The 17,618-nt window shown below is 38.2% G+C and overlaps 1 protein-coding gene and 1 pseudogene across 2 annotated transcripts in view; both read left to right on the top strand.

Annotated features, from left to right (window-relative positions):
- ELF1 (E74-like factor 1 (ets domain transcription factor)) overlaps positions 1–17,618 on the top strand; it is a 70,299-nt gene that overhangs the window by 26,356 nt on the left and 26,325 nt on the right. For both annotated transcript variants that reach the window (XM_006837604.1, XM_006837603.1), the window contains exon 2: positions 5,723–5,903. In XM_006837604.1, coding sequence (XP_006837667.1) covers positions 5,723–5,903 — 181 coding nt within the window. The remainder of the gene's footprint in view (positions 1–5,722; positions 5,904–17,618) is intronic.
- LOC102825311 lies at positions 6,532–6,959 on the top strand (annotated as a pseudogene).

Here is a 17,618-nt window from a genome sequence, read left to right as displayed (position 1 = left end):
AGAATAAAGTTATAAGAACAGAGAATGTGGGAGGTCAGTGTATGATCAAAACAATTATAATGTGAAAGAAGGTAAACACAGAGGAACAGAGATTCAGGTGGTAAGAAGGTCAAGTAGATTACAGGGTAAAATAGACTGTCTTAAATGGAGGGAAGAATTAATGGAATATAAGATAACCACAACAGTGGGGTTGGGGTGGGGGGGTTTTGTTTGAGTGTTGGGGAGGGCAATACAAGAAGGGGGAGGAGGTGGAAGAACAAGATAGATAGGGGAGCACTGAGACAGGTTTGCATGGCCTAAGTGGGACCAGGGGTAAAATAGTGATGCATGCTCAACCTTGGAACAACAGGGCTCTCGGATACAGGGATCTAGGCATAGCCTGAAGAGGGGAAATAATACTAAAATGCTTGACTGTCTTATAAATATTGGTAGCGTAGTGGTTACGAATCAGGCTGCTAACCTGAAGGCCAGCAGTTCGAAACTACCAGCGGTTCCGTGGGAGAAAGATGAGGCATTCTGCTCCCGTAAAGATTTACAGCCTTGGAAACCCTGTACAGGGTCACTATGAGTCGGAGTCGACTCCACGGTACTTAACAACAACAACAACTATTGTGAAATAGACACTTGAGTGGGATAGAAAGGAATGTTGGGAAACATGATTACAGAAAACTTGTAAGCCCGTATTCAGCCTATAACTGATTGGAATACCTGTAAGGGGTTCTAGAACTTGCCCAGTGAAATAGGCCTCTTGCAAACCTTTGGAGAGGATAGGACCTTAGATAGAATCCTGAGTCCCATTCAGAAACTTATGAGGTGGGACATTCCCACTAGCAAGGACAAGCAGACCAGCTTGGAACAGCTAGAGCAACAGAAGATACATCTACAAAGAAAGATCATTTAGAAAAACCCAAAACAAAAATGTTAGCATGACTGGCTACTACAAGAATAAGCAAGCTGTTCTCCAGGAATCCATCAAGGCAAGCAATTAAGTTCCTTCACGACAAGCTCCCTTCTAAGACTGAAACTCAAAGGGGACACATGATTAGGCATGTAAGCTTGCTGGCGACCACATTGATCTATTGGTGAGTGGAAGAGATGGAAAGGCAGCAATGAAGAACTACAGTCCATTGACTCCTGTTCACCTAGAGATGAGAGAGAGAAGAGGAAGGGCTAGTTGGTCCAAAGTGTGGTAAAACCTGGGAACACTTGAGCCCATGGACTAGGACATAACCACAGAGGGCTAGAGCTGAGAGTGAAGCATCCAACTGTTATGAAGTGAGGGGAGATGCACAAGAACACCCAAACTTGCAGACAGTATCCATTTGACCTAGCCTTGATGGCTTGATAATCAGACCTCCACTAGATGAAGATTACCCAAAAAAAAAAAAAAAAAATTTTTTTTTGATAAAGGAAACAAGGGTAAATTGCTACAATTTGATGAACCTGACTTATACTCATGGAGGTAGTAACTCTAAATACCAACAGAGAGGGGAGGTGTCTTCACATCAAGTATCAATGCTATTCCCTCTGGACACAGGGTAGATAGGGACAGGCAGCTTAGACATTGGCAACCTAAAATGAGGGAACGATAAAGGCACGAAGTGACTGGCTTACAGGGTTTCAAGAGAGAGTTTAATTTAAGAGTCTGGGGGGAAAGAAACAGTCCCCACTGAATAGTTTTCTTCTTGTCTAGATTGGTCTGGTGAAAAGAGATGGGGATAAGATTCGTGTGATTCAATAGTGAATAATTGTTACCATGACTAACTGTGACTGTCACAATTGTAAAGGTAGAAGTTTTGTAACAAAAACGGGAGTGGTTAATTTTACAGTCCAGAAACAGAGGACCCTAGGACCATCAAGGGAGAAGAGCATAAGCAGAATGCAGAACCTTATCTAGAGACGCCAGAGACAGAGGCAGAGAGGGAGTCATGGAGAGAGGGGGAGTGGCCGAGAACTCTAGATTCATGGGAAGAAAGGGACTAAGAGCTGGTGGTCAGGAGGCGGACTTGAAGAATGTGCCAAATTGATTTAGATAGGGAGGAATACTTTAGTTTCATTTTGGGCCACAGGTCCTCTGAGTTGGTGTGAATGTCTTTGACATAGTGGGTGACCTTGGACAGATTTCTTAACCTTGTTCCATATGTATTAGTAGATGGAGATGATGAACCTTGCTTACCTGGTTTGTGGGCTTGTTGCAGAATAAAATGAAATTGTGTGAAAATGAACTGAATTCTGGGGTCAGTTTTGTTAGCGGTTAACGTTAACTCTTGTAAGAGTTTTAACAAGCTCATGTTATGATAGGTTGGCTAACAAATTGCCCTCTCACAAGAGGGAGACGGAAGACCAAATGACTATATCTGCTTATGTCTATGATATACTTTCTTGTTTCCATGTTTGTGTGACTTATAGCATAATTTTTAGTCCCTAGTTTCAGTTTTAAAATTTATGATTTAGAGACACAGTTACTTTTAATTTATTTCCTCTTTTCTGAAACAGGAAGAAACATTTTAAAATAAAACAGTCGAAGTGTCTTTTAGGGTTATTATCTATATATCTTTGAACTTAACATTCTTGAATACAGAGATAAGATCTATTTAGTGCCTATAATATATATTTAACTTAGATAAATTTTATGATACAAGTAAGCTCTAACTTCTGTGTGTCTACATATTATTTTAAGTATAGAGGCTGCTTCGTTATAATGAAACTAAATACGAGGGACTTCAAAAGATTTGTAGAAATTTTCATTTTCTTATTCAATTTTTGTCTGAGGTTTTTAAAGTTCCCTTGTATTTTTGGTCTAGCAGACTTTGTGATTTCTCATTAAGTGCCAATGAGTTGGTTCTGACTCATAGAGACCCTGTGTTCAACAGACTGGAATGGTGCCTAGTCTTGCAACGTCCTCACAGTTGCTGCCATGTTTGAGCCAATTGTTGCAGCCACCGTGTCCGTCGATCTTGTTCCGGATCTTTTTTCTTTTTCATTGACTGTCTTCTTTACTAAGCCTGATGTCCTTCTGCAAGGACTGGTACTGTACGATGACACGTCCAAAGTGTTTGAGATAAAGTCTTCCCATCTTTACTTCTAAGGAGTGTTCTAGGCTGTACTTTTTCTGGAAGTCCGTGGTGCTTATGTCCTTCACCAACAACATCATCAATGCGTCCATTCTTCTTCAGTCTTCCTTATTCATTGTCCAGCTTTTCCATGCAATAAGGTGATTGAAAACAGCATGGCTTCAGCTTGGCACATTGTAGTCTTCAAAGTAACGCCTTGGATTTTGAACACTTCCAAGAGGTCTTTTGCAGCAGATTTGTTCAGTGTAAATACATCATTTGTTTTTTTTTTTTTTTTGGCTGCTGCTTCTGTGAGCATTGATTGTGGAGGCAAGTAAAATGAAATCCTTGACAATGTCAATCTTTTCTCCATTTATCATGATGTTGTTTATTGATCCAGATGTAAAGATTTTTTGTTTTCTTATGTTGTGACAACTATAGTCTTTGATCTTTATCAGTAAATGCTTTAAGTCTTCATTGTCTGCAAGCAAGATTGTGTCATTTGTATATCACAGGTGGTTAATGATTCTTCCTCTAATCCTAATGAAGTATTCTTTCTCATATAGTCTAGCTTCTCTGATTATTTGCTCAGCATACTGATTGAATAAGTATGGTGAAAAGAAACAACCCTGACAAATAACTTTTCTTGGTTTTAAATCATGCAGTATTCCCTTGTTCTTTTCCAACACTACCTGTTGGTCTGTGAACATGTTGTTCATGAGCACAGTGACGTATTATGGAGTTCCCACAGTCAAATGCCTTTGTATAGTCAATAAAACCCAGGTAAACAACTTTCTGGTATTCTCTGCTTTCAGCCAAGATCTTCCTGACATCAGCAAATTTTCTTTTAGTCAAGGAAAATACAAAGTACATTATTATCTGTGATTAGGTGTACATTGTACACCAGGGCCTTAGTCAACATCAGGATCCTATGTGAACCCTCTTGGTCTAGTCAGATTCAGATGTGGTCCAGCTCAAAAAAAAAAAACAACGAAAACAAAGACCAAATTGATTTTTTGCAAATGTGCTGCTTATTGTTGTTGTTAAGTGTTATCAAAGTAGTCTGACTCATAGCGACCCAGTACAGAGGTTTTGAGGAGCAGTTGTTGACTTTGAACCGCTGAACTTGAGGTTCCAACTGATTTTGGGGTCGAGTGTTTATCATGCAGTGCTACACCAGGACACAAATCATTTGTGTGATATTCCTGTCCAAGATGCATAAACTGAACCTGGTGGTGTTGTTGGTTTTTGCCCTGGTATCGGTTCTGATTCATAGCAACCTTGCATAAAGTTTTTGAGGCTGTAAATCTTTATCAGAGCAGAAAACCTCATTGTTCTCCTGAAACTGAGTCTAATCATGAGAGACATTGTACAAAACAAATGGCCTGTACTCTTCAAGGTTATGGAAGTTAAAGATTGAAGAATTGGTCAACGTTAAAGGAGAAGAAACTGTTCCAGAAAAATGGGAGTTATCATGAAGAAACACAACTAAATGTAACATGTGATCCTGGATTGAATCCTGAGCCAAAAAATTGTTTTCTTGTTTGATATAAAAGACATTAGTAGGACAACTGGAAAAATTTGAATAATATCAATACATTTGTTAATATGAATAGTACTGTGTCAAAAATTTTCTGGTTTGATATTATTACTCTCTATGTAACATAATATTTGTGCATAAGGAAATACTCAAGCATTTAGGGTTAAAAGGACTATTTATCAATTTCAGACAAAAATAATACATAAAAAGAACATGATTAAGTGTTAACATTGAATATGGAAAAAGGGTGTGTTGGCATTCTGTGTGCTTTTTTTTTTGGTTTTGTTTTAACTTTTCTATGGTGGGAAATTATTTGAAAATAAAAAGATAAAAGAGATGGTAACATAATGGAGTTTGCCACTAATTGATTTTTTTAGCATATTACCTAAAACCTTTTTTAGGTCAATTCCTTCATGTGTAAAATGAGATGCCTGGACTAATTTTAATGGGTCCTTCTAGATTTAAAAATCTATAATCCTATTAATAGATGTTAGCAGTAATCATAGTAATTATTAGAAACTAGTAATAATTAATTCACAAGGAATCTTGGTGGTTCCGTGGTGAAAGTGCTCAGCAGCATACCAGAAAATCAGAAGCTTGAGTCCACTAGCAGCTCTGTGGAAGGAAAATGTGAAGGTGTGTTTCTGTAAAGATGAATTGCCTTGGAAACCGTCTGGTGCTGTCCTTTGTCCTATAGAGCCACTATGAATTGAAATCAACCAGTGAGTTTGATTTTGAGTAGAACAGCTCCGTTGAGTTTTCAAGGTTGTGAATCTTTATGGAAGCAGGCAACATACCATGTAGCATCCTAGCACTTAACCCACTGTACCATTAGAGCTCCTTATTGTATGACAAGTGACAATTGGATAATGATTTTTCTTTATTTAACCGCAGCCAAACAATGTGCTTGTAGAGGATTTTCCAATGAAAATTTGGTTATTAAGATCCAGAATAGATAAAGTTTATTCAGTATTTCTAGGTAACATACTCTCTCTCCAGCCTAGAGAACTGTCAGGATACAAGTAGCAGATGATGTAAAGACTTAATTGATGTCCAATATAAAGTAATAGTCATCAAAGATAAAACTCAGTTAATCTTTTTTCCCCTCCCTCATCTCCACCCCTTCCAGCTTGGTGATCCAGCGATTTTTCCTGCTGTAATTGTGGAACATGTTCCTGGTGCCGATATTCTCAACAGTTATGCCGGGCTAGCCTGTGTGGAAGAGCCCAATGACATGATTACCGAGAGCTCACTGGATGTTGCTGAGGAAGAAATCATAGATGATGATGATGATGACATTACTCTTACAGGTGTGTGCATTTCTAGACCTTACAACAGGACAGGTTTAGACAGGCTGCCAGGCCTGTGGTATTTTGAGCACAAAACTTTCTAAACTGTGATTTTCAGTGACTTCATTACCTGTGGGAGATCAGGACCTACAGGGAGAAGAAAACTGTTTTTTCATGTCTCACCTGCCTGTGTTTCTTACTGCTTTCTTACCTCTACTTTCTTCTTCCTAAATATACTAAGATGAACATGACAGAATAGGAGGCACATAAGAGGTACCAAACCTGGTATGGCGCTGTGGGTCAGTGCACTGGACTGCAAGGTCAGTGGTTCAACCTTACCAGCATCTCCTTGGAAACCTTACGCAGGGTCACTATGAGCCAGAACTGACTTGACGGCACTTAACAATAACACACCTACCTATTCAGCTGATGGAGCCTTCACTAAGTACCTGTCTTTATTACTGATAAGATGTTTGTAGGGTAATAGATGGGAATATTCTTTTTTTATTTGCTGTTGCCACAGGGAGGAAAGCAGAAGGCCATAACCCAAATATAATGTAAATTCATGGTATTTACAGAAGATTTATTTTCTGGTTCACTCAGAACTAGTAGAATATTTCAAACTTGAAGTGTAGACTACAGGGACAAGATGGCAGCCGCCATGCTGGGTTCACTGCTGCACACTGTTCGGCAGCCTAGTTTGCTATAATGAACTGTGAGATATGACCTAGCTGTTCACCAATAAGTTCCAGATAGTTCCTTCATCAGCTTTAAGCCAATTCGAAGTTACTATGTGGACTGGAAAACGTTATGTGATGTGAAGAGAAAATGGCCAGTGAGTATGCAGATGACAGGCTATGAATCAGTTCGCTCAGGAAGAATACCATTTTGTCAAACGATCTGCAGGAAGTGGCTGATGAAGAGGTCACTGCCTTTCTCTGGGGTAACTGCCCCGTTAGAATCCGAAATTGCTGTGTTATGACATCCCATCGAAGTGGTATAAAGTGGCACTGGAGGTTTAGTTGTATTGTCTTCTCCCAGTTAGCTAACCATGGACAACTTTCTGGGGTCCAGTGAGCAATATGGAAATCAGTTCAGAACCTACTAAGTTTGGAGGAAAGCTTGTTACGGCAATAGACTTTTCTATTAAGACTTAATTGTGAATAATTATTAGATTAATTGAGATTGTCACAACTGTAACTGTAGAAGATATGTAACTAAAAGGAGGAAGTAGGTAATCTTTCATTTTAGGAAGAGAGGATCCCAGGATCATCAAGAAGGAAGACCATGAGTGAAACATGAGAACCCTACCTAGAAAAGCAACAACAGCAAGGAAAATGACTATATGCCTTTAGGCAGGAGGCTGGCTGTCAGAATGTGCCATTTGAACATTTAAATGAATATATATTTTTTTGTTTTATGTGTGCACATTAAGAAAAAGACCAAACACTTTTCTTCTAGGGTTCCATGTAAGAGTCTTATTTCCCAAATTCTGTCTATAAATTATGTTTAAAATGTAAATGTTTAAATGTTTCACTCTGTCAGTAAAATATGGCTCTCACTGAATTACCTTTTCTTTTAAACTCAAGAGAGTAAACAAAATTGCCAAGCATGCAGCAGAGTAGCATACTAAAAAATATTTTGTGAAGACAACGACAATAAAGGGTGGCTGGTGGAAGTGTAAAGGCATAGTGGTAGTAATAGTCATCAGTTTTAGAAGTTGGTACGTATACAAGGGGTCATTCAAAAAATTTGAAGGAAAATGGAATTAAAAGATGGAGACATTTTTTCCGTGAACTTTTTGAAACCCTCTCATATTTGTGTTTTTGTACACTTACATTCATACATCTTATCCAGAGACGTCAGAGATATTTGAGATTATGTAGAAGTAAAGGTTATTTTAATGTTTAGTATTAAATTAAAAAGTTTACCAGAAACAGTCAAAATGAAATGTATCTGTAGATTTCACTGTGCAGCTATTGTGGGTGCCTTGTTTACAGGCTTATCTCAGCGTCTAGCGCAGTCCCTGGTATGTGTTCAATTAAAGCATTTTTAATGAATAACATATGCTACTAGATATTAAAACATTTTTAAGTTACAGTAACTAGAGGACTATAACATATATGGAAGAATAGTAAATTGGGTTATTATAACTGCATATAAAAATCTAGATACAGGTTCTCATCTGTTTAAGAATTTATATGATATAGGTGACAGTTTGCACAGATAAGCACTGGACTGTGAACCACAAAGTTAGTAGTGATTCAAGCCTGCCAGCTGCTCTGCGGTAGAAAGACGAGACTTTGTGCTTCTGCAAAGTTTTAAAGCCTCAAAAACTTTGGGTCACTATGAGTAGGAAGCAACTTGATGGCATCTAACTACAACAACATAGTAACATTTTAAATTAGTGGGAAAAAGGAGAATAACTAGATACCCACTTGGTGGGGGAAATAAAGAAAGCTAGATTCATAAAGCAACAAATAATTTAAAAAGTCGTATGCAAAAAAACTCACAATAAAGTAAGTGTAAAGAAAATGACAAATGAGTAAAACAATTTACCACCTATACTTGATAGATAAAGGACTAATATCCTTAAAATGTAGAGACTAACAACAAATAATTTGAATAGGCATGTAATAAGTGAAAAAATTACAAGGGTCCAGCAGTGTATGTGACCAAGAGGATTTCTTTCTCTATTCAACAAGTAAATGCTATGTGCAATGGAAGTTAGTATCATTTTCACCCATCATGAGAAAGATGACAAAAAAAGATATTAAAAAGGATGGAAACCACCATAATATAGACCAAAACATAGAGATTGAAATTGGGGTGAAATTTTTGTCATAGCATCAAAAGCTCTGAGCTTGGTTTTATGTGTGAGCTGTTAGATTTTTGTTGTTAGATTAAGTCCTGTTTACTTTCAGCAAGCAAGGCTATATCATCTTCATATGTTGTTGTTGTTAAGTGCCATCGAGTCAGTTCCGACCCATAGCAACCCTGTATAGGGTTTCCGAGGAGCAGCTGGTGAACTTGAACCACCGAACTTGTAGTTCAAACGGCTTTGCAGTCTGGTGCATTAACCCACAGTGCCACACCAGGACTCTATCATCTACATATAGCAGGTTGTTAATGAGTCTTCCTCCAATCCTGAAGTCACATATGTCATATAATCCAGTTTCTCAGATTATTTGCTCAGCATACAGATTGAGTAAGTATGGTGAAAGTATTCAACCTAGCATATATCTTTCCTGATTTTAAACCACTCAGTGTCCCATGTTCTGTTTGAACAGCTGTCTCTTGCTCTATGTATAAGGTTCCTCATAAGCACAATTAAGGAATACCCATTCTCCTCAGTGTTCTCTGTAGCTTGTCATGATCCACACAGTTGAAAGCCTTTGCATAGTCAATAAAGCAAAGTTAAACATTTTTCTGGTATTCTCTGTTTTCAGCCAATATCCATCTGATGCTAACAATGATATCTCGTACTCCAAGTCCTTGTCTGAAACCTGCTTGGACCTTTGGCAGTTCTCTGTCAATGCATTGTTGCAGCTGTTTTTGAATTATTTTTAGCAAAATTTTACTTGCATATGTGATATTAATGATACTGGCTGATGATTTCTGCATTCCTCTGGGTCACCTCTCTTTGGAATGGGTACCAACACACACACAAAAAAGCCTGGCATGGCTGACACAGCTTCGAGCATCCCAGCAACATTCAAACTACCACAGTATGATGAACTGACAGTATGACAGAGACTGGATCTAGTAGGTTGTTAATGAGCCTCCCTCCAATCCCACCAGTCTTCTTCATATAGCCCAGCCTTATGTACAGATTGCATAAAGAAAGTGAAATAACGCTGACAGACTTTTCCTCATTTTAAGTCACGCTGTATTCCTTTGTTCTATTCAAACTACTGCTTCTTGGTCATTGTACAGATGAACACAGTTAAGTGTTTTGAAGCAAAACAACAACAACCCACACACACATACACACACACTAAACCTACCATGGAATCTTAAAATATGTATGTGTAGATGTGAAAGTGATAGGTATTAGTATAAAATCAGTAAGTAATGAAATTAACATCACTAGAACTCAAGATTTAGAGTAAAAATATGTAAATGTTAAATCATAAAAGTTAAGTAAAAATTCCATAATCCTACATTCAAATTGAATATCTCAATATGAATTTTTAATATATTTTAATCTTTCATAACACAAAAACATTTCCTTGCCAAATAACAGGACAAATTTAGCATTGTTGAGCATATTGTTTGCAGTGGATTTAGGATATGCGTGTTAACCAAGGTTGGCAGTTAAAATCCACCCGCCACTCGTCGGATACCCTATACAGGTTGCTATGAGTCGGAAATGACCCAACAGCACCTAATAACATGTTTTAATCTATGGGGTCATTATGATACTTTAGAAATGAAATTGGTCACTGGTGGTGGGATATGGTGGTTGTGTGCCTTGGAGTTGATTCCAACTCATAGAAACTCTGTATAGTGTTTCTAAGGCTGTAAATCTTTACAGGAGGAGAAATCCTCATCTTTCCAGCCACTTCCTCCATGGAGTAGCTGGTAGTTTTGAACTACTGACCCTGCGGTTAGCAGCTCAACTCGTAATCTACTATGCTACCAGGGCTCCTAGGTCACTGGTAGGGGATTTTAGTTATTTGAAAGTGATACGGAACTAATCAAATATTTTTCATAACTTCACATAGTGAATATATCACTGAGTAACCAAGTGATGGTGTTGTTGTTAAGTACCGTTGAGTCAGTTCTGACTCATAGTGACCCTGTATAGGGTTCTCAAGGAACAGCTGGTGGGTTTGAACTGCCTACTTCATGGTTTGCAGTCCAGTGCTAATCCTGCAGCGCCACACCAGGAGTCCAGCCAAGTATTAGGTACAGAGAAGTTTTTCTTTATGGATAGGTATGTAGGTGTGGAGGATCAGTATTTGTTACAAAAACTCAATGATACATTTGAGCCCTCTGGTGGAAGAACACATCATCACATATGAAAAGTATTTTAGCCAAGAAACATTAAACTAAAATATGATCAAGCCTCCAATACAACTACCAGTTTAGAGGAAATATAGAAAAATATATTGAACTACATAATAAGAATATATATAATTTGCAAAATCTATACTGTAGGAAATGCTAGAGGACAAACAGCCAAGTGTCTTCAGTGAATAATCATAAGGAGATGAAAAAGAGAGAGATGGAAGGTGACATCAAAATCAAAAGAAACTTAATGTATCAGTCAATTGAAATGTGAAGAACTTATCTGGGTCCTGATTGAACATCCCTTCCTTCTACCCCCTTAACCCCCTCCTCCCCTCCGCACCATTCCTCCAAATGTTATACTTAAAACAGTTAGAGATTTGAACATTGATTGCCTCTTTGGTATTAAGGAAATAATTGATTTTAAATGTCCAGGTTTTCAAAACAGCCCTTACTTTTAAGAGATGCACTATGAAGAATTTTTGCTGAGATATTAAGATGTTTAGAAATTGCAGTAAAATAATATGGGAGTGGGGAGTACATCCACCATCTGTCTATTAAGCTGTCAGTTTGTCATACTATAGTGGCTTGCTTGCTGCTATGATGCTGAAAGTGATGCCACTGGTATTTCAAAGACAGGCATACCTGGGAGACATTGCAGGTTTGGTTTCAGACCAGCATAAGAAAGAAAGTCATGAAGTACTTGGTTTCCTATTGCTTATAATAGTAATGCTTAAGCTGTATTGTAGTCTGTTAAGTATGCAATAACATCTTGAAAAAGTTAGAAATCCCGTGAAAATCACGAAGATGTGACACAGACATGAAGTGAGTTCATTGTTGAAAAAATGGCACTGATAGATTTGTTCTATGCATACTTCCCTGTGCAGACCTTCAGTTTGCATGAAAACAAAGTATCTGCAAACCCCAGTAAACCGAAGTATGCCTGTACTAGCAGGGTCACCCATGGAATTCAGGTTTCACTTGAGCTTCCTGACAAAGACAGACTAGGAAGAAAAGCCTGGTGATCTCCTTCTGAAAATCCTATGGATTATAGGAGAATATTGTTTATATAGTGCTGGAAAATGAGTCCCCTAGTCAAGGAAGCACTTGCAAGACACAGTGACTGAGCCATGGACTTGAGCATATAGCGATGATTATGGGAGTGGCATAGGACTGAGTGGGCAAAGTTTTGTTGTGTTGTTCATGGGGTTGGAGCCAACTCAGTGACAATTAAAAACAGCATGGAGATACAGACAAAACAATTTTGACTGAAAGTTGATATTTGTTGAAGCTGAATGATAGATACGTAGGAGTACTGAATTCACGTAGTGTGCCAATTGTATTTTCCAAATACACTTTCCACTACAGATAACAGAGTGTGTTGGAGAAAGAACAGATTCTGGATTTTTGCTGGAAATGTACAAAAATAGCGTGTAATATCATCCAAGGAAGCATGGAAGCTATCAAAGACTACTCGAGCCATATCAAAAAGATTAATAAGAGGCAACTTTAAGGACTTCAAGTATTCCAGAATTGGTCATTTTAGATCACCATGAAGAGTTATTATGGCAATATTTTGAAACATATTTGGAAAACTATATTAAAATCTATGTATTCATAGTGATCCTTTTTTTTTTTTTTTTTTTTTTCAAAAAACAACTCATTGGTCACCTTTGGAAGATAACTCGGAAGCCTATTCATTATTCTGAAACAACAACAGCAATTGAAAAAGAATCAGACATTCAATTTGCTTTTATTTTGTGAATTATAATTCAGGATAACCAGAGTGCTGATGGAGAGTTCTTTATAGGAAATGCTCGCTAATAAATGCTAAAGAATGATACAATTAGACTTTCAGTGTTTTAGAATTCTTAATAACAGCATAATAATATGACAGGGCTTCCAAAAGTTCATGGAAACAATGGAATAAAAAAATAATGGAATGATAAGAACTTTTAAAAGCCCCCTCATGTTCTTGTTGGTAAGTGCCAACGAGTCAGTTCCAACTCATAGCGACTCTATATTGGGTTTCCAAGAAGCAGATGCTGGATTTGAACTGCAAGGCTTGCTGGTCCAGTGCATACTCCTGCAGTGCCATACCAGGACTTTCTAAATAATAGCTCTAGGCAACTGTAATCAATGACGGCTAAAACCATTAGAGGTAGAGACAGATGAAGAATTTTATAATGGATAGCATTCTCATACTACCTTAGCCCACTGCTCAGTCTTGTTATATGTCCCTGAGTCAATTCCAACTCATAGGGACCCTGAATAAGCTTTCCAAGGAGCTGCTGATGGGTTTGAACTGCTGACCTTGGAGTTAGCAGTCCAGTACTTATCCTACAGTGCCACACAGGGACTTCATTTAATCTTTTGTTGTTTTTAACCTTTGAGTGGGTTCCGACTCATAGTGACACTGTATAGGGTTTCTGAGGAGTGAATGGTGAGTTTGTGCTACTGATCTTGCAGTTCTAGGTGACGTTGAGATCCAGTGCCTATCCTTGCAGCGCCATACCAGGATTCCATTCAGTCTGTGAAAAGACTACCAAACCTCATATGCCTCTTGAAGAGATGGGGTAGAATCAGACAGCACCAGTTTCAAATATTCTTGCCAAGAACTTGAACATATCTAGATAGAACTATCAATTGAACATTTCTAGATAAAATGTTTCTAGATAGAACTACCAGTTTACAGACAATACATGTGCAGGGCAATATGATCAATGAACACAGGGGAGTAATCGGCAAAATCTAAAATGTGGGAAACTGCAGCCAAATGACCTTGCTTCTTCTAAGATAAAGGACAAAAAGGAAGGCGGGAGGTGGAAAGGGCAGAAGGAATGAGATTTAAGATTATTGTTATTGTTGTTAGTTACCGTTGAGTCTGTTCAGACTCATAGTGACATCATGCACAACAGATTGAATTACTACCCTGTCCTGCTCCAGCCTCACAGTGGTTGCTATCATGAGTCCATGGCTGCTTTCTCTGTGCCAATCCATCTCGTTGGAGGGTCTTCCTCTTCCTCTTTTTCACTGACCCTTCGCTTTGCCAAGCATGATGTCCTTCTCCAAGGACTGGTACCTCCTAATAACATGTCCAAAGTACCAGAAACCATCCTGTCTTCTAAGGAGCATTCTGGTTGTACTTCTTTCAACAGAGATTTGTTTGTTCTTGTAGTCCATAGTACTTGAAATACTCTTTTCCAATATCGTAATTCAAATGCATCCATTCTTCTGTGGTTTTCCTTTATACATTGTTGAACTTTGACATGCAAGGTTGTATTATCTGCATATCACAGGTTGTTAATAAGTCTTCCTCCAATCCTGATGCCATATGCCTCTTCATATTGAAGTGGAGTACTGACTACATGGATTTCAATTTATGATTCTCTCTTGGTGTTGTTAAGTGCCATCAGGTCAGTTCTGACTTGAAATGTTTTCGAGGCTTTAAATCTTTTCTGGAACAAAAAGCCTTCTCTTTCTCTCAAAGAGCTGCTGGTGGGCTTGAACCGCCAACCTTGTCACTCACAGTCCTATGCTTATCCTATGAAGCCCCTTTTGTATAATTTTATATTTTAAAATATGTTTAAATTTATTCATTGTAAGTAGTTTGAAATTTTCCTTGTTTTTGTAGACTACATAATTATAAATGAAGTGATGTTTTCCATTATAATTGAGGGGATAGTCTTCTGTAAAGACTTTAGTTTTATACATCTTGACAGGGTGAAACCCATAAGGCATATATACTTTAAGCAATACAAAACAAGTCAAAGATCTATTCACATTATCTAGAATGTTCTTTATTGCAATTCACAAATGTGACTGTTAGCCTTAACAGGAAAATTTTGAGGGCTTTGAAAGAAGATGACTACATGAAGAGGATGAATTACTACCTGAAAAATCTAGGCTAGATTACAAATCTTGACCTTAAAACAACAACAACAAAAAAAAACTTGTAAAAGATAGTGTTAACAAACACACATACACAAGGGTACTTCAAAAAGTTATGGGAAAATGGAATTAAAAGACAATGGAATACGTTGGGGTTTTTTTTGTTTTTTTGTTTTTTTTTTCCTATTTAAATACCCATCTTAAATATTCAACCTAAATCCACATATTTGGGTTGCCTTCCTAATTTGTATTTCTCTTTGAGGGCCTATAGTCAATCTATCATGTTTCATTGTTATGTTGTTAAGTGTTGTCAAGTCATTTCGGACTCAGATCAACTCTACAGGGTTTCTGAGGCTGTTAATCTTTGCAGCAGCAGGAAACCTCATATTTCTTCCATGGAGTGGTTAGAAGATTTGAACTGCTGATCTGTGGTTAGCAACCCAACATGTAACCCACTTTGCCACCAGTGCTCCTTTATACCACAAAATGATCTACTATATAACGCAAAATTACTTCATTACCTTCTTAGACAATGTCTCTTTAGTAGTTAGCATAGATTACACATAGATGCTCAGCATTATTTTCTGTTAAGAGCTTGGGAGTCAAGTGAAAATTTTGTAGGTTCTTGAGATTGCGTACCTAAAGAGAATGTGAAATATCTAAGGAGTATAAGAATAATGGATTTATGGTGTGGTGCTGCAGGTTAATGCACTGGACCTCAAGGTCGGTTTGAACCACAAAGGTTGGTGGTTCAAACTCAGTAGCTGCTCCTCGAAAACCCTATACAGCATCGCTATGAGTTGGAAATGACTGGATGGCTCTTAACAACAACATAAGAATAATATGTTACAGTATTCTATTGGAAATGTAAGCTAAATTTCAAAAAGCTACTAATTTCTTGGTTATCTGGTTATATAATCTTAATAATGGAATGGAAAATGTGTTTTTTCCTCCTTTGGATTGAACAGAAATAGAGAGAGGGCAATGAGATCTTTTCATTCTTTTGTCTGAGGAGAAAAAAAGAATTTTTGCTTTGAGTGTTCTGTTTAAACATAAAAAGCATATATTCAGTTTATTATCAGTTCAACTATGAATCTGAAAGCTATGATTTTATGTCTTCATCTAAACTTTTAAAAAGTCTAAGTAGTTTTTATCACAAATACGGAGAAATCTAACAAGTAAATTTAAGACATTATAGGTGATTAGTATCACCTTCAGATAACTCAAATGTCAAAGTTAGGGCTTTTCTTAACTGACCTGTGTGTACAGTTCTTTGCTTGTTGTTGTTATGTGCCATGTAGTCAGTTCCAGCTCATAGCGACGCTATTCATGGTTTCTGAGGCTGTAAATCTTTATGGAAACAGAAAGCCTCATCTTTCTCCTGCAGACCAGCTGGTAGTTTCGAACTGCTGATCTTGAGGTTTGCAGCCCAATTTATAACCACTGTGCTACCAGAGCTCCCTGAAAGGAGTGTATTTGTACCTCTTCATTTAACTCTTTAGTGCGGATACAAGGGCATCCAGAAATTCACTGTGCCACTATTTTGGACATCTGCCTTGGATACAGAGATGTTTTAGTATGTAGTATGAGCTTGGCTTATTTTTTGTGTATAACTCATTTAAAAAAACACACAAAAAACTAGGCTCAGTCATGGTGATGGTGGTGATTGTGTGCCATTGAATTGGTTCCAACTCATAGCAACCTTGTACCTGTATAGGGTTTCCAAAGGGCATCTGCTGGGTTTGAACTGCCTATCTTCAGGTTAGTAGTCCAATGCTTATCCTGTAGCACCATACCAGGACTCCAGGATCAGGCATAGTCTAGGGTAATGGTATCATGCCGTAGGATAAGCACTTGACCTCAAGGTAGGTTTGAACCTCAAGGTTGGCAGTTCAGATTCACCAGTTGCTCCTCGGAAACCCTTAACAGGGTCACTATGAGTCGGAGCTGATTCGATGGCACTTAACAACAGCAACAATAATACACATTAGATACTTAAGGGTGGTACCAGAATGCTACAATTTTCAAAGGATGCTCCGATTCTAATAACATGACTGTGATGACTACTTCTTGGAGGTGGTGACGATTCATTAATTATAGAGGAATGGAAGAAGAGGTAGACATTAACAGAGACGCATGCTCATTCCAAGAAGCCCTGGTAACACAAAAATGAAGTGCTTTACCGCTAACTGAAAAATTGGTGATCCAAACCCATCAGCAGCTCCGTGAGAGAATGATGTGGTGTCTTCTTCTGTAAAGATTGTTGTTGTTGCTAAGTGCCGTCCAGTTGATCTGACTTAGCAATCCTGTGTAAGGTTTCCGAGGAGCAGCTGGAGGGTTTGAACTGCCACCTTGGGGTTCAGTTAACCTTGGGATCTAGTTCTTATCCTACGGTGCCATGCCAGGACTCCTTAGTAGAGATTACAGCCTTGGAAACTGTATGGAACAGTTTAGTTTTACTTTGTCCTTGTTGCTGTGAGTAGGAACCAACTAGATGACATTGGACAACAACACCATAGGGTCACTGTGAGAATCAGCTTCTTGACAATAGGTTCAGTGGGTGTGCTCATTCCTGTTAGTGAATTAAGAGTGTTGTAATCAAATTTAGAACTGAACGAGACCTTAGAATACCAACCCAGTCAGGCTACACATGGAGCTCTACTGGGACAAACTGACGTAACTAGTGGCACAGTTGGGGTTTCTGGCATTCCTTTCGACTCAAGTTTGGTGGTGGTGGTTATATGCCGTGGAGTCGGCTCTGACTCATAGTGACCCTGTGCAGGGTTTCGAAGGCTGTAAATCTTCACAGGAACAGAAAGCCTCATCTTTCTC

The sequence above is a fragment of the Chrysochloris asiatica genome, unplaced genomic scaffold (genome assembly GCF_000296735.1).
Source record: "Chrysochloris asiatica unplaced genomic scaffold, ChrAsi1.0 scaffold00022, whole genome shotgun sequence".
Taxonomy (NCBI): Eukaryota; Metazoa; Chordata; class Mammalia; order Afrosoricida; family Chrysochloridae; genus Chrysochloris; species Chrysochloris asiatica.
This window is presented reverse-complemented; position numbering and strand designations above follow the sequence as displayed.